Source organism: Mobula birostris, chromosome 15, assembly GCF_030028105.1.
Source record: "Mobula birostris isolate sMobBir1 chromosome 15, sMobBir1.hap1, whole genome shotgun sequence".
Taxonomy (NCBI): Eukaryota; Metazoa; Chordata; class Chondrichthyes; order Myliobatiformes; family Myliobatidae; genus Mobula; species Mobula birostris.
Genome location: NC_092384.1, coordinates 47591883 through 47607474, shown reverse-complemented (window position 1 = coordinate 47607474; position 15592 = coordinate 47591883). Strand labels below are relative to the sequence as shown.

At 37.9% G+C, this 15592-nt stretch overlaps 1 protein-coding gene across 7 annotated transcripts in view; it reads right to left on the bottom strand.

Annotated features, from left to right (window-relative positions):
* The window catches only part of banp (BTG3 associated nuclear protein), a 177024-nt gene that overhangs the window by 82258 nt on the left and 79174 nt on the right, over positions 1 to 15592 (bottom strand). For 5 of the 7 annotated variants that reach the window (XM_072279727.1, XM_072279731.1, XM_072279729.1 and 2 more), the window contains exons 7-10: positions 12167 to 12406; positions 9425 to 9592; positions 5574 to 5707; positions 3343 to 3414 (exon numbers count right to left, since the gene is read on the bottom strand). In XM_072279727.1, the coding sequence (XP_072135828.1) occupies positions 3343 to 3414; positions 5574 to 5707; positions 9425 to 9592; positions 12167 to 12406 (614 nt within the window). The remainder of the gene's footprint in view (positions 1 to 3342; positions 3415 to 5573; positions 5708 to 9424; positions 9593 to 12166; positions 12407 to 15592) is intronic. The other 2 variants (XM_072279730.1, XM_072279732.1) reach the window with 1 other exon arrangement.

Below are 15592 nucleotides of genomic sequence, written 5' to 3'. Positions count from 1 at the left end.
TGCACGAAACAATGCAGGGCAGTACAATAATTAATAAACAAGACAATAGGCACAGTAGAGGACAAATTACAATATGATAATAAATGATGTAGATGTCAGTCTAGACTCTGGGTATTAAGGAGTTGGATGGCTCGGGGGAAGAAACTGCTGCACAGTCTGGTCGTGACAGCCCAAATGCTTCAGTACCTTTTGCCAGATGGCAGGACGGAGAAGAGTTTGTATGAGGGGTGCGTGGGATCCTTCGCAATGCTGTTGGCTTTATGGGTGCAGCGTGTAGTGTAAATGTCTGCAATGGCCAGAAGAGAGACCACGACGATCTTCTCAGCTGACCTCACTATCCGCTGCAGGGTCTTGCAATCCGAGATGGTGCAATTCCTGAACCAGGCAGTGATGCAGCTGCTCAAGATGCTCTCGATACATCCCCTGTAGAATGTGGTGAGGATGGGGGGGGTGGGAGATGGACTTTCCTCAGTCTTCGCAGAAAGTAGAGATGCTGCTGTGCTTTCTTGGCTATGGAGCTGGTGTTGAGGGACCAGGTGAGATTCTCCACCAGGTGAACACCAAGAGATTTGGTACTCTTAATGATCTCAACAGAGGAGCAGTCAATGTTCAGCGGAGAGTGATCGCTTTGTGCTCTCCTGAAGTCAACAACCATCTCTTTTGTTTTGTTCACATTCAGAGACAGGTTGTTGGCTCTGCACCAGTCCGTTAGCCGCTGCACCTCCTCTCTATGCTGACTCATCGTTCTTGCTGATGAGACCCACCACGGTCGTGTCATCGGCAAACTTGATGATGTAATTTGAGCTGTGTGTTGCAGCACCGTCGTGGGTCAGCAGAGTGAACAGCAGTGGACTGAGCACACAGCCCTGGGGGGCCCACGTGCTCAGTGTGATGGTGTTGAAGATGCTGCTCCCGATCCGGACTGACTGAGGTCTCCCAGTCAGGAGGTCTAGGATCCAGTTGCAGAGGGAGGTGCTCAGCCCCAGCAGTTCCAGCTTTCCAATCAGGTGCTGAGGAATGATTGTGTTGAATGATGAACTGAAGTCCATGAACAGCATTCGAACGTATGTGTCTTTTTTGTCCAGGTGGGTGAGGGCCAAGTGGAGGGTGCTGGCAATGGCGTCGTCTGTTGAGCGGTTGGGACGAAACGCGAACTGCAGGGGGTCCAGTGAGGGAGGCAGCAGGGTCTTGATGTGTCTCATGACGAGCCTCTCGAAACACTTCATGATGATGGATGTGAGTGCGACGGGACAGTAGTTGTTGAGGCAGGACACTGAAGACTTCTTCAGCACGGGGACAATGGTGGCGGCCTTGAAGCACATATAGTCATCCAAGTAATTAAATGCTTTAGTGTAATATACCTAATTAGGAGAAACACTAGCTCATTGACTTCATAAAAGTCCTTCTATGAGCATTAGATCCCCAACTTGGTGTAATGTGCTCAATATTATTTTGTACACTTATTGTCTGACAAACTATCAGACAGCATTAATGTGTATTCCAGGCCCTGTACTTCAAACATTTATATAAAAGAGAAACCATTGATCCATAACACACTCAAACATTATGGAGATATTAAATGTAACATTATGATATTGAAATTCATGTTACAGGACTGAGCTGAGGGCAAGAATTATCACTGATATTTTTCCCACTGATTATTACAGATATTAGAAAAATCCCATTTCTAATCCAGAACATGGCACAATAAAATTCAAATATTACTTTTTTAATAACTCACAAGTACAGCACTCGCAGTTCTAATCAACAAGCAAAGTCTAAGCCCACGTACCACCCTCTGCCACTGGATCCTTGACTTCCTCATTGGAAGACCGCAGTCGGTGTGGATCAAAAATAACATCTCCTTCTCAATGACAATCAACACTGACGTACCTCAATAATGCAAACTTTGCCCACTGCTCTACTCTCTTGACACTCGTGTCTGTGTGGTAAAGCACAGCTCAAACGCAATGACATATCTACTGTTGGCAGAATTTCAGATGGTGATGAGGAGGCATACAGGAGTGAGGGAGATTGCATGGTCGAGTAGCATTGCAACAACAACCTTGCACCCTGCGTCAGAAAGACCAATGAACTGACTGTGGACTTCAGGAAGGGGAAGTTGAGGGAACACACAACAGTCCTCATTGAGTAATCAGCAGTGGAAAGAGTGAGCAGTTTCAAATTTCTGGGCGTCAACATCCCTGGCGATCTTCCTGGGCACAACATATTGATGTAATTACAAAGACAGAGGCTATATTTCATTCAAAGTTTGAGAAAATCGGGTATGTCATCAAAGACACTAGCAAATTTCTTCAGGTGAACCATGCAGAGCATTCTAACCGGTTGCATCACCATCTGATATGGAGGGGCCACTGCATAGGATCAGAAAAAGCTGCAGAGTTACAAATTTAGCCAGCTCCATCATGGGCATTAGCCTCCAAAGCATCAAGGACATCTTGAAAGGCGATGCCTCAAAAAAAGGCTGTATCCATCTTTAAGGACCTCATCACCTGGGCATGACCTCTTCTCATTGCTACCATCAAAGAGGAGGTTCAGGAGCATGAAGACACACAGTACGCATTTTTGAAACAGCTTCTTCCATCCATCATTGATTTCTGAATGGACAATTAATTCATTTACATAACTGCACTATTTTTCTCCCTCTCTTTTTGCACAACTTATTAATTTATTTCTTACTGTAATTTAGTCTTTTATTATGTATTGCACTGCACTGCTGTTGCAAAGCAACAACTTTCACAATATATGCCGGTTATATTAAACCTGATTCTGATTTTGATTCTGATTCTGAAGTAGATCTGTGAAAAAGAGATGTCCAACGTGACTCATGTACTGTGCATGTGATTCCACTACAATCAGCAATGGTGCCAAACACTAAAATCATGTGAACTGAATACTAGACAGGTTTTGTACAATACCTACTATTCCATGCCTCAAACAGAAGAATATTAATATAGTGTAATTATGCCTAGTCGAGGAGATAGTTTATATAGTTTAAAATATACCATGATAACCTTTAGCACATTCAAACTAAGTAAAAATCACTCCACTGTGAATCATACTGTGACCCATACAAATCAATAAACCTCATGTATACCAGTGCCACAGAGAATACTCAAGACCATACCTAACACCAACACTAAGAGTATTATTGTTATATATACACCAATCTGTCAACAACACCTGCAGGTAGTCCTCATGGACATTATTGTAAACAACATTCATTATCTAGATTTTTGGGGTTTAGCAATGAGGTCAATTTAAAGATCTTGGAGAAAAGTGATCACATAAATCATAATAAGATTTTCTCTGCAGTCTTACCTCACTATCCTGAGTGATTTGTACTTGCTCCCCCTGTGGTACCTGTGCAATATGCAGGTGCCCCTGTACAGCCAGTAGACAGAAAAGACACGAAGAAGGATGAGAAAAAGTATTACTGATTGATAAAATACCACAGGCATTAATTCCTTAAAATAGGAGAAATACTAAAAGAATAAATAAATCAAAATGAAATTAATTTAAGGTTATGAACAATGTCTAGATTGGTAAAAGTTAAACACCAATTCTGGGAATTTCAGTTTTTGGGAAACATATCTTGAAAATTCCCTAGCATTCCTTCAATAAACTGTCCATTTGATCAAAAGCCATTCATGGTACAAATGAAAACCAGCAACATCCTTTGAAATGACAATTTAATTTGGATAATAAATGGCAGTGTTCCCAGTAATGCTCAATTCAAGGCTGCTGCTTGACTGATTTGGAACTTAGAAATACAAGAAGGTTTCTTATCCTGCTGAGCCAATTCTAACATGTCAGATCTGTAACGGATTCTTCACCATATAAATTTTTAATAACTTTGGTTTACATAAACAGATCAACCTGGGATTTAAAATTAACAGTTGACTGGATGTATCCTAAAGAGTGTTTTAGAGTTCTCTCACCATCTGCAGACAACTAATTCTTGAAAGACCAGACTCTTCATTTTCAGACTCTGACCAAGCTCTAGACTACTAAAACTGAAGAATTAGCTTCTTTCTGTACTGGTACTTCACTTAGCACATAAGTTGTGTTCCCAAGAATCAGAGTACTAGTAGGTTCAATATTAAAATGGGATACCTAGCCCAAGTCCATGCCTTTCATTTTACTGCACACTGTTGTGTTGGAAAATTGCCTCTTGGAGGCTTGTGGAACAGACCACTATTATGAGAGATCCATTGCTGTGAGGTCTTGTGCTAGGAACATGGCTCTCCTCTAGTAATAAATCACCCCTGGTTACCTACAAGGACTGGTGTTAGACGCGCTGGGGCAAACCATGCAATACAACTGCTGAGCACTAAAGTGTTAGGCTCTGGGCATAACTGGGGACTAGCAGTGACTGCTTCACATGCGTAAAAAATACCTGGATCCTTTGGACCACATCAACTATTAGTAATTAAGCATGTGAAGGAGATGCCCCAAGAGCACCAATGGAAAGCAAGGTTCACACTAGGTCTTCAGCAAAGCACCAAGTAGCAGCAGTAGGAACACAACAGGTTCTTGGCATAACAGTGTATATTCAACTGGATGTCTTAAAAAAAAACATGGGATATCTCTGAGTGTTTGAATTTATGGTCAAAAGTACCACAATAGATCTGCAATCTGTGAGATAGGGCTAAGCAGAGTAGCGGTGTACTCATCCCAACAATTCCCCTCAAAAAGTTTTTGAAAATTCAATAAAATTATCTATTATCTCTTAATCTTCTAAGTTTCAGGATATGTTACCCACTTAGCTTAACCCCCATTGTCTAAGGATCACTGATAAATCTACATTCCTCTTCAAGTCAATATCCTCATGCTGGGGTATGGTCTCCAGGTATGTTCACAGTACCACTGTCGCTCTCTATTTATGGCTGAGCAGAGCTTTGGATACCTGTACCAAGGTTTCCATCCACTTGAATGCCAATTCTCTGAATATAAAGGCCAGTATTCTATCAGTCTTTTCTAATTATTTTCCCATTGTGATCATTTTAATAATCTACATACATGGCTTCCACCACATCTAGCTTAGTAATTTTGTTCGCTCCTACTAAGGTCCAAAGTGATTCAATGACATCACATTTAACAACAATCTGTCAGTTTTGTCTAGTTGCTCAATCAATTAACCTCTCTTTATGATTGAAATGCTCCCATCTACATGATTTACAATGCCAGCTGTCCATGTTTCATTGTGATTCTGAATCCTGTTAATTAATTTTCAATAAAATGAACACTGAATTGACAAGATGACTTTCCAATCGAAATGAACCATCTAAAATCAAACGAACTTTAAAGATCACAAGTGATGATCGGTGATGTTCTTATATTTTTCTAAAACTCAGAGATGTAAATCTATTTAGCCTGGGGAATTGTGTCACTTATTTTGCACTTTCTCAGTGGATTGCGGAAATTCAAGCAGTAATAGATCAAATTTAAGGCCACAGCACTGAAGTGCCAAGTGATTGGTCCAATAAGGGTTGGTAGAATCTATCTTGTCATTTATAAATTTTACTGTGGTATAGCCTGACAATACTCACTACTTGTTGAACCTGTCCATCCTCTCCTATGCGATGGATATGAACTTGCTGAGCATTTGCCAACGCATAGTGCAATGTTTGGGCCTGGTTTTGCTGCAAATCTCCCGATGATGGCACTGATTCTTGCATTCCATCTTCAACAAAGCAAAACAGTGTTCAAATTCATGTGGGATGAAGTAAGAAGTATCGTTTCATATGTGAGCAAGATCATTTGTACGCCTGACACTTTAGTATTTGCATTTTTTTCTCAAATACAAATTTAAATGTCAAATGGATTTTCAACATTACTTTCTATAGTAAGCAAACTAATACACGTCCAATTTCATATCTTAAAGAAAGCTAAGAAAGAATCAGTTGGAGAATTGCTGGATAATATGGTTTAAAATTTAGTTCAAATATTTAAAATGATAATCTAAGCTGAAACTCTCACAGCATCTATGGAGTGCCAGTGTTATTAAATGAAATATCAAAGCGAAATTCCATCTGCCTTTACTTGCCCATCTTTAATATTTCAAATATCACCTTTCATAAAATAATTGCTGGTTCAGAAGTATACAAGACATCATTCAGCTTCTCTAATGATTTTTTTCCAAACCTTTGCACAACTGGTGAAGGAAAATATTTCTTTCTTTAAACTGATAATGAGAGGAATAGAAATAAAGCCATTAGTAACTTCCAGTCTATTTTAACACCTTTTCACAGACTAACTGTTTAGCAACACACACAAAATGCTGGAGATTTTCTCTTCTTTGTGATTAACTGTTTAGTACTGTTTCCTACCACAACATCCACTTAACAAAGAAAATGGTTGAATAGTCAAATGCTTCACTTTGAACACAAAGTTGCTTTACAAATAACATTGAGTTTTAACAGCATTATTTGCCTTCATGAATTTTTGACTTAACTCAATCACACTATTGTTGCCCTTAATATACTATAACTTGAAGTGTACAATTTCATATTTGCAGATGACACAAAACGAGCCATAGAGTAATAGGCTTTAAGAAGGTATGGAAACCTGGTAGAATGGGCAGTCATATAGCAGATGAAACTTAATGTGGAGAAAAGTGAAGTGTAACATCTTGGTTGGAAGAATCAGAATAGACAATATAAACAAGTGGGGCAGTTATAATGGGGTACAAGAACAGGGAAATCGGAAGCTACTTATGGCTATTAGCAGGAAATGTTAATGAACCAGGTAAAACACCACTGGGTATTATTGTTTTTTTAAGTAGAGGCATAGAGTAGAAGAGCAAGGAAGTCATGATGAACATAGGTCTAACAACTTGAATAGTGCTTAGCTCTTGATGCCAAACTTCAGGAAAAATATAAAGGCAAGGTGCAAAGAGGCAGAGAGGGTGCAAAAGAGATTTACCAAAATAATTTCAGGGATAACAGATGTAAATTATGTAGATAGACTGGAAAAACTATGGTTGCTCTCCTGAGAACAGAAGAAGGTGCAAAGGTATCTTGTGTTTAAAAATCACGAAAGGTATATACATGGCATAGACAGAAACCATTCACATTTACAGAGCTGTCAAGAACACAGGAACATATAACAAAGATATCTAATAAACACACTAAAACTAATATGAGTAGATTTTTATGAATCAAATTATCAGAATCTGACAGGCAGTGGAATTAGATCCAACTGCAGCATTCAAAAGGGTGCTGGATAATACAGAAAACCAAATGATATAGGAGCAGAATTAGGCCAATTGGTCCATCAAATCTGCTTCGCCATTCCATCATGGTTGATTTATTATCCCTCTCAACCCCATTCTACTGTATTTGCCCCAATAACCTTTGACATGCTTACTAATCAACATATCAACCGCCTCTTTAAATATACACAATGACTTGGCCTTCAGAGCGATCTGTGGCACTGAATTCCAGATATACCACCCTCTGGCTGAAGAAATTCCTCCTCACCTCTGTTCTAAAAGGAAATCCTTCTAATCTGAGGCTGTGGCTTCTGGACCTTGACTCCCCCACTTTAGGAACTATCTCCTCCATGCCCACTACATCTCAACCTTTCAATATTTGACACATTTTAATCTTCTAAACTCCAATGAGTATAGGCCCAGAGCCATCAAGCACTCTTTTCAATCTCAGAATAATTCTCATGAACCTCCTCTAGATTCCCTCCAATGCCAGCACATTCTTTCTTAGCTAGAACCATAGAACACTATAGCACAGAAAACAGGCCATTCGGCCCTTCTAGTCTGTGCCGAAACATTATTCCGCTAGTCCCATTGACCTGCATCCAGTCCATAACCCTCCAGACCTCTCCCATCCATGTACTTATCCAATTTATTCTTAAAACTTAAGAGTGAGCCCGCATTTACCACGTCAGATGGCAGCTCATTCCATACTCCCACCACTGTCTGAGTGAAGAAGTTCCCCCTGTTCCCCCTAAACCTTTCCCCTTTCACCCTAAAGCCATGACCTCCCATATTTATCCCTCCTAATCTAAGTGGAAAGAGCCTACTTGCATTTACTCTGTCTATACCCCTCATATTTCGTAAACCTCTATCAAATCTCCCCTCATTCTTCTAGGCTCCAAGGAATAAAGTCCTAACCTGTTCAATCTTTCCCTGTAACTCAACTCCTGAAGACCTGGCAACAAGATAAAGGGGACAAAACTGCTCACAATACTCCAAGTGCAATCTAATCAATACCTTATAAAGCCTCAGCGTTACATCCTTTCTCTTATATTCTGGTACTCACAAAATGAATGTTAATGTTACACTTGCCTTTCTTACATTAACTCAGCCTGAAAGTTAACCGTTAGGGAATCCTACATGAGAACTCCAAAGTCTTTGCATCACTGATTTCTGAATTTTCTCCCCATTTAGAAAATAGGCTACACCTTTATTCCTTCTACCAATATTGATGACCGTACACTTCCCTACATTGTATTCCATCTGCCACTTCTTTGCCCATTCTCCTAATCTGTCTAAGTCCTAATGCAGACTCAATTCCTTCTCAACACTACTTGTCCCTCCAACTAGTTAATATACATAATGACAGAAATCCCATTTAGTATGTTTTAGACATTATATCTTTTACTAAAAACATAATATTAGATTTTGTGTATTTGGGAACCATTAAAAGGAAACAATTCATTCATTTCTATCCAACTGCATAGTGGGTCTTTGACACCAGAAGTAGAACTAACAATGACCCAGACTGCAGGCCATTGCAGTCACAACCAAATAAATTCCAGCACTCTTCCTATACTGCAAGATTGCTGTCTAGTATTTATCCTGACAAGCACAGCTGTGCAGCGTCTTCCCTCAGGAAGAAGCAATGGTGGAATAGGGGATTGGAGTCCTGTGATTGACAATACACGGAGCAGTGTCCTGGAGGATTCACTGGAAGACTGCCATTTAGATGTGACAAGACCTTCCTGCATTCTCAAGTGTGCACCCTGCTTGCACTGGGAGTCCACCTATAAGGTTTAACATGTTCGCTTTTATAATCCTGATTCAGGGTCTTAACTCAAAATGTTGTTCATCTCTTTGCCTCCAAAGATGCTGCCTGACCCACTGAGTTCTTCAAATCAGTCCAACACAGACTTGATTTCTGACATTTCCTTTGTAGTTGACAGCAACTTTGTTTTTTTTTTCCCCTGATAATGTAAAAGTCACAATGTTGTCAACAGGGAGAACAGGAGGTATAGCAACTGTCTCTGATCAAGCCAGTCTCAATAACATGGGTAGATTGGAAGTCAGACAGTCACAATTCAAGGAAAAATTGCTGAAGAACTTCATGTAAAAATGGTACTAAAACAGATATTATGGAATTAATTCAATAAGTAGCTAAAATTTACCTCATCTTTCTCTTACCTGCTCCATTTGCAACGGACGATAATGGTGTCCTTCGTGCAAAACCTTTTACTGCCAAGCTTTGCCCACGCTGTTTTCTGCGCCATGCTGTTCGACATTTAGAGTCTATGCTCTGTTTTATTCTATACCAGTCTGATTCAGAGATTCCAAATTTATGGAAAAGATGACCTACAAATGTTAAAAAGTATGTTGAAAATTTAACATTGTATGGGTTAAATGAAAACCTGTAAATTGACATAAAGCTCTTCAGACAATAAGACATAGGAGCAGAAGTAGGCCATTTGGCCCATTGAGTCTGCTCCACCATTCAATCCTGGGCTGATCTTATTCTTCCAGTCATCCCCACTCCCCTGCCTTCTCCCCATCAGTGCAAAGTATCATCACCAATTTTGGCACATATGCAGGTAAATTTCAACCCATATTTTGCTCTATCCTTCACACCCAAACAAAATATTACAAAATGCCATGGGCCTAAAACTCTATCATCAATGTAGCAAAGTAGTCACTCATGAACTCTGATCCTAAGTCTGCTAGCCTGTCCAAATTAAGACAATGTTAGAAAACATTTGTATCTTCAAATTCATCTTATCAGCCTTCACATGGGTGTGTGAATATTTGTCACTGCTACACTAAATGGAGGTCAGCCAATTTTTTTTTTACTTCTAGCCATCCTGAAAGAGACTGTGCTTAAACTAAGGACAGTCAATATTAAGTGCTATTTCAAGTACAAGGCTGTCACAGATTTGCAACATGAACCCAACATCAAATAGGTTGGCAGACTATAGTCTAGGTCACTCATTTTTTTCTTTTTTCATAGGGGAAGAATGTGATTTTGCAATCCTAAAACACAGTAAAAACTCTAATAAACAACTTTTTCCAGTTATCAGTAATTAATAATTGAAGCAACAGAATGCCACCCTGAACAAAAATCCTGGAACTGCATGCAATGAAAAGAATTTGACTTATTTAGTAACTGCAACTAGTGCATTTGATTGTGACACATTATTTATTTCCTTGACATCAATGTTATGCAACTTTTCAAAGTAATTTTTGTATTTAGGTCGTAGACGTGACCAGTGTTATATGGTTTTAAAGTCGATCCCTATTTGATTCTGAACCAAGTCAACTACATTAATGGATCTGGAGTCACAATTAGGCCAGATAGAATAAGGACAACAGATCTCTTTCCCTGAAGAACATTAGAAACTCATATTGTTTGTTCAATAATCCACTAGCTTCATGGTGGTTACAACTGAGACTAGGTTTTTTTAAAAAACAAAAATTACTTTGAGAAGTTTCATAATAACATTGATAAAAAGATGATTTACTTAAATACTTCATCTGACATGGTGCACTTCGATTTCACACATTTGGATTAATGACCCACTATTGTGGGTACTGGAGCAATATCTTAACCACCATGCCAGCTCACCCCATGAATAAGAATGGATATTTAAATGGCAGCCACAGTGTGCAGTCATTAGTTTCTTGATGTGTAGAATGAAATTAGAACAACTTAATATTGTCAATCAACTTCATTTAATAACACACTTATTGTTAGTGTTGTTCTATCACATTGTCAACGTCTATATCAATCAGATGCTTTGTTCCTGGAATTTAAATAACATTTAGACATCCTTCCAAGAAAGTCGAAAAAGGTCCAAAACCTTAAATGAGTTGCATTTTGTTTAAGGTTTGGCATGCTAAAACCAATGGAAATCCCGTGGACAGAAGCAAATTTAACAAATGGCTGCTGCTGCTGCTCATTCATCTCTCAAGAATATTCAATCCAGAGATTTGGACGTTTAAGATATATTATCAAAGATTCTCCAGTTGCTTAGTTCTGGGAAAAGCATGTTGTCCACAAAATCCAACTGGTGGACAACTAATGTTTGAGACTTAATTGCATAGGCACAAGCATACTTGGTGTTATTTACCCATGAAATCTGAACCCATTCCATCTTCTTGATACTAATGCAGTCTTTTATCAACCGCCATTGGTAATCTAAAATAGGCACTTTACATAAGGTGATTTAATTACGTTGCACCTTACTTAAAGAATTAAGTGAAAAACAAAAAGGAAGATTTGAATCTAAATATTCCTTTTCATAATCTCAATGCCCAAATCACATTGAAACCAATTTGTTTTAATGCAGCAAGATCCAACAAATTGCAATGTGATAAGCGAACCTGTTATCCACTTCTGTGTTGATTGAATAATAAACAGTACAAGAAACCCCTGCTTTTTTCTTGAAAATTGCCAAGACATCTTTAACATCCACATGAAATATGCTGATTCCAGCTAATAGGCAAAACAAGAAGACAACTATTTTTTAAACTCTACCACACAGGAATTGCCAATTAGGACAATATTTTAGCAAGTTGCATATTAACCTAAATTTTCTGAAATTATTTAAAGCCAAACAGCTTTCTTTCTTTGTTTTCATCTATTTGATCAACAGATATAAACAATAAAGATATCTAGAGCAATACAGCTATTTATCACAGCAAATGGTCCTTCACACTTATAAAACACTTAAATTACGTTGATAACAAATAATTCATTCTTCGTACTGCTGTAAACTTACTTGCTAACATTCTGTACATTAAACATAGGTTGAAATGTTAACAAAAACTTGGCATGAAGTACTGTACTTCACTTCTGCTGAGTAAATTTAAAGGTAAGTATAACAAAAGTAACATTTTCACAGTTAACGTACAAATAAATGTTATTATGCATACATCTAATTCCGTAGATCATTAGAGGATCCAGCTGCTTTTTGCCATGTTTCCCTTGCCCTGAGAGATTGGATACAGCTTGTACTTCACGATGAAAAAGGTAATCCAAAAGTGTCAATGCCATTTTTTCAGCTGTTCTGCAATTTGTGGCAACGTGTAGCATATCTGCTGGAGTAATAGGAGACCTGACTCGCATCTCAGGGTTATTCTCATCACCTAACCAGGTTCCATTAGGGAAATCCTCTGGAAAAATAAGTGCATTTAAAAAATCAGAATGAAGAAGCAATATACAACAGTGCCAGTTAAAACTTTTTTTAAACATTCACAAATATTACTTCATAAAATCTGATCATGGATTGAAAATAGTCTCAATTATGTACATTAAAGGCTTATGTAGAAACATCAAACACTGACATCTATGGAAATTATGGCATTGATTCCATAATTAGGACGCAAAAGCTTGGAGGCTTTATTTTGAAAAGCTCTAATGTCAATAATAAAGACATTTAAAAATGAAATTGCTGTAAATATTTTTTAATAGTAAACAGTTTGAAATAAATTGGGAGGAGATAAAATGATATACTGGCCATGGACAAAACAGGCTGTTATTCAATGTACACCTGGGTCAAAGGGCTGCAAGGACAAATGAAGAGTATCATTGAACCTGGTGGGCTCATACAATATCAGCGTTAATTACATTAGATGTAAGAGAAATAGCTTATAAGGTGTCAGAAGTGGATCAAAAACTCCCACTTCATTAAGTTGGTTACGACTCAGAGATTAAATGGAAAAAATTACATTTTTATTGAACTGCTACAGTGTTCTCAATATCTAAGAGGGAGGAGAATAGTGTCACTTGCTCCCTCAAGACTCCAAGGTTTATTCAAATTATTCAAAATATCTTATATGGCTGACTTATAGTCTTCCATATTTCGTGAAAATTTGTAATGCACTGCTGTACAAGGTGATGCAAACATATTCAGCAGTAAACTTCAAAAAGAATTGGATAAACATCTGTTGGAGAAAAAAAATGCAGGGATACAGTATGGGGAAAGTGTTGTGAGTGGGAGGAGTGGGTTAAAAGTGAATCAGCTGATGCAGAATCAATAAACTAAATGACCTCCTTCTGCATAGCTTTTCTAAAACTTCCTTCCATGTTTTTGCCAAAGGCTTTCTGGCAGTTTTTCACAATTTGTCCAAATAGGCTTCCCTCTGATACTTTCCACTCATTAGAGACTAACTTGACCTCAGTACCTATAAAAGTTTGATTTTTTTTTAAAAAGAATCACGACTAACCCATAAACTTTTAACATTCATCATTAAGTTATGGTAAAATCATAGCAACAGGTGAACATAAAACAGTACATTACTTTAAAGTAAAGAAATAAAATATAAATATAACAAAGAAAAATTTTCAATGCTCATAAATACATATTTCTATTAAATAAGTCATTTTAGAATTATGCATTGAGTTTTAACTTGTCTCAATTAGATAAGTAGATAAAAATTAGCCAAGTGAGTTTAAAATTAAAACAATACTATCAGTTCTATAGTGATAGTGAAGAAAAAATTTTAACAGTGATAAGAGAAACCAGATATAAGAACAATTTAAACACCTTGATAATAATCCATCACCTCAAGCAATTTATATGCCATAATATTTTTCATTCTGATTTACAATAATAAACATGTATAGTCAAATTATTTTGGTACCAAAGAGTGATGAAATATTATATTCATATCTACATTAGATATTGATATCTATTGTCACAATGGACTGGTCAAATGTGAACTATCACCCACAATCTACCGAAAGGGCGAAAGAATTCTTTTTGAAGTTTCAACAGTTAAGAATACTGCATGAAAAATACATACCATAATATAGCATTTTTTTCAAAAGTGAGAAGTATTTTTCTATAGAGATTGCAATAATTTCATATCAAATCGAGCACATTTTACTGTCAAAAATACAATGTAAAGTAAAATTATTTTTAACCGCGAGTACAGCAGCTGCCAAAATACATCATAAATTGTATTGCTCCCTGAAGAATGTGAATGCTGTAATCAGAAAGGTGCAGAATTGCGCACATTATCATTTGTCCCTGTATTCAGCTGCTCCGGATATTATTTTTGGTATCCAGAGAATATTACGGGGTTCAAAATTCCTGTAAGTTTGTTTTGTACCTATTGGCCTCAAGCACTGGAAAAAGAGCTAAACTGCTAAAATATCACTACTAGCAAGAAGCTGATGCACTGATGCATTGTTCCACTTCAGTTGACAATAATACAGGTGGTTTAAGGAATGTACCTCATCTCAGTGGATCACTTAATGTCCAAAATGTGAACCAGAAATATTGCTCTTAATTTTATCGTTGGTAATGGCTCAAGTGATTCAGTTTACCTTAGAACTGTTTTGCCAAGGGTCTTAATGCTGAAATATTAATTATGCTTCTCTTACAGCAGATGCTGCCTGATCTGCTGAATGGTGACACAAGAGACTGAAGATGGCAGAATTTGGAGCAACAAGCAAAATTTTAGAGCCATTTAGTAGGTCAGGCAACATCTGTGGAGGAAATGACCGTCACAATTTCAGGTCAAAGCCCTTCAAGTAGACTAAAAAAAATAGAGTGGAGGTAGCATAAAAAGATGAAGGGAGGGGCTGCAGCAAGAGCTAGCAAGTGATAGGTAGATGCTGGGGAGAGGGGTGATAAGCAGATGAAGGAAGAACAGTGAAATAGCAATGGAAGCTGGTAGGTGAAAGGTGGAGGAAACAAAGATCTTTGGATGACGAAATCCAACAGGAGGTTGGAGCATGGAATCAAATAAGGGAGGTAGAGTGCCTAGAAGGGAAGAGTGGGATCTCCTCAGTGATTCCAGCATTTTCAATGTTCATATTTTATGATCTGAAATAGGAAGAAACAAGATAATGACAACACATAATGGAATTTAATCAAGGAGACTATTTCAAGTATTTTCAAGCAACTTTATCTCAAGTTATGAAATTAATTTAAACTATTTTCACTGTCAAATTTGTCCAGTTAACCAAATTATGATAGAGACTAGCTACTGAGTTGTTGTATTCAATGCAAGGATTGTGAAATTTTATTAAAATGATTGAGCATTTCTGATTCATTTTCTGGTTTGGATGAATTAGGCAGATATTCATTAAGCCACCCCCCAGAAAAATATCTTTCTTTTTATATTGCAGTTTGTAACGCTGTATAAACTCATTTGAGCACCTCAGGACTTGCACCACCAGGTTTAGGAACAGTTATCACCCCTCAACCATCAGGCTCTTGAACCAAAGAGGATAACTTGGCTGGCTGGTGGCACAATGACATCGGCACCGGACCCGGGAGCAGAGGTTCCCGGGATCGAAACCAGTCGGGTCTGCTCCCAAGTACACTTTCCATCCGTGCCGGGTTGAGT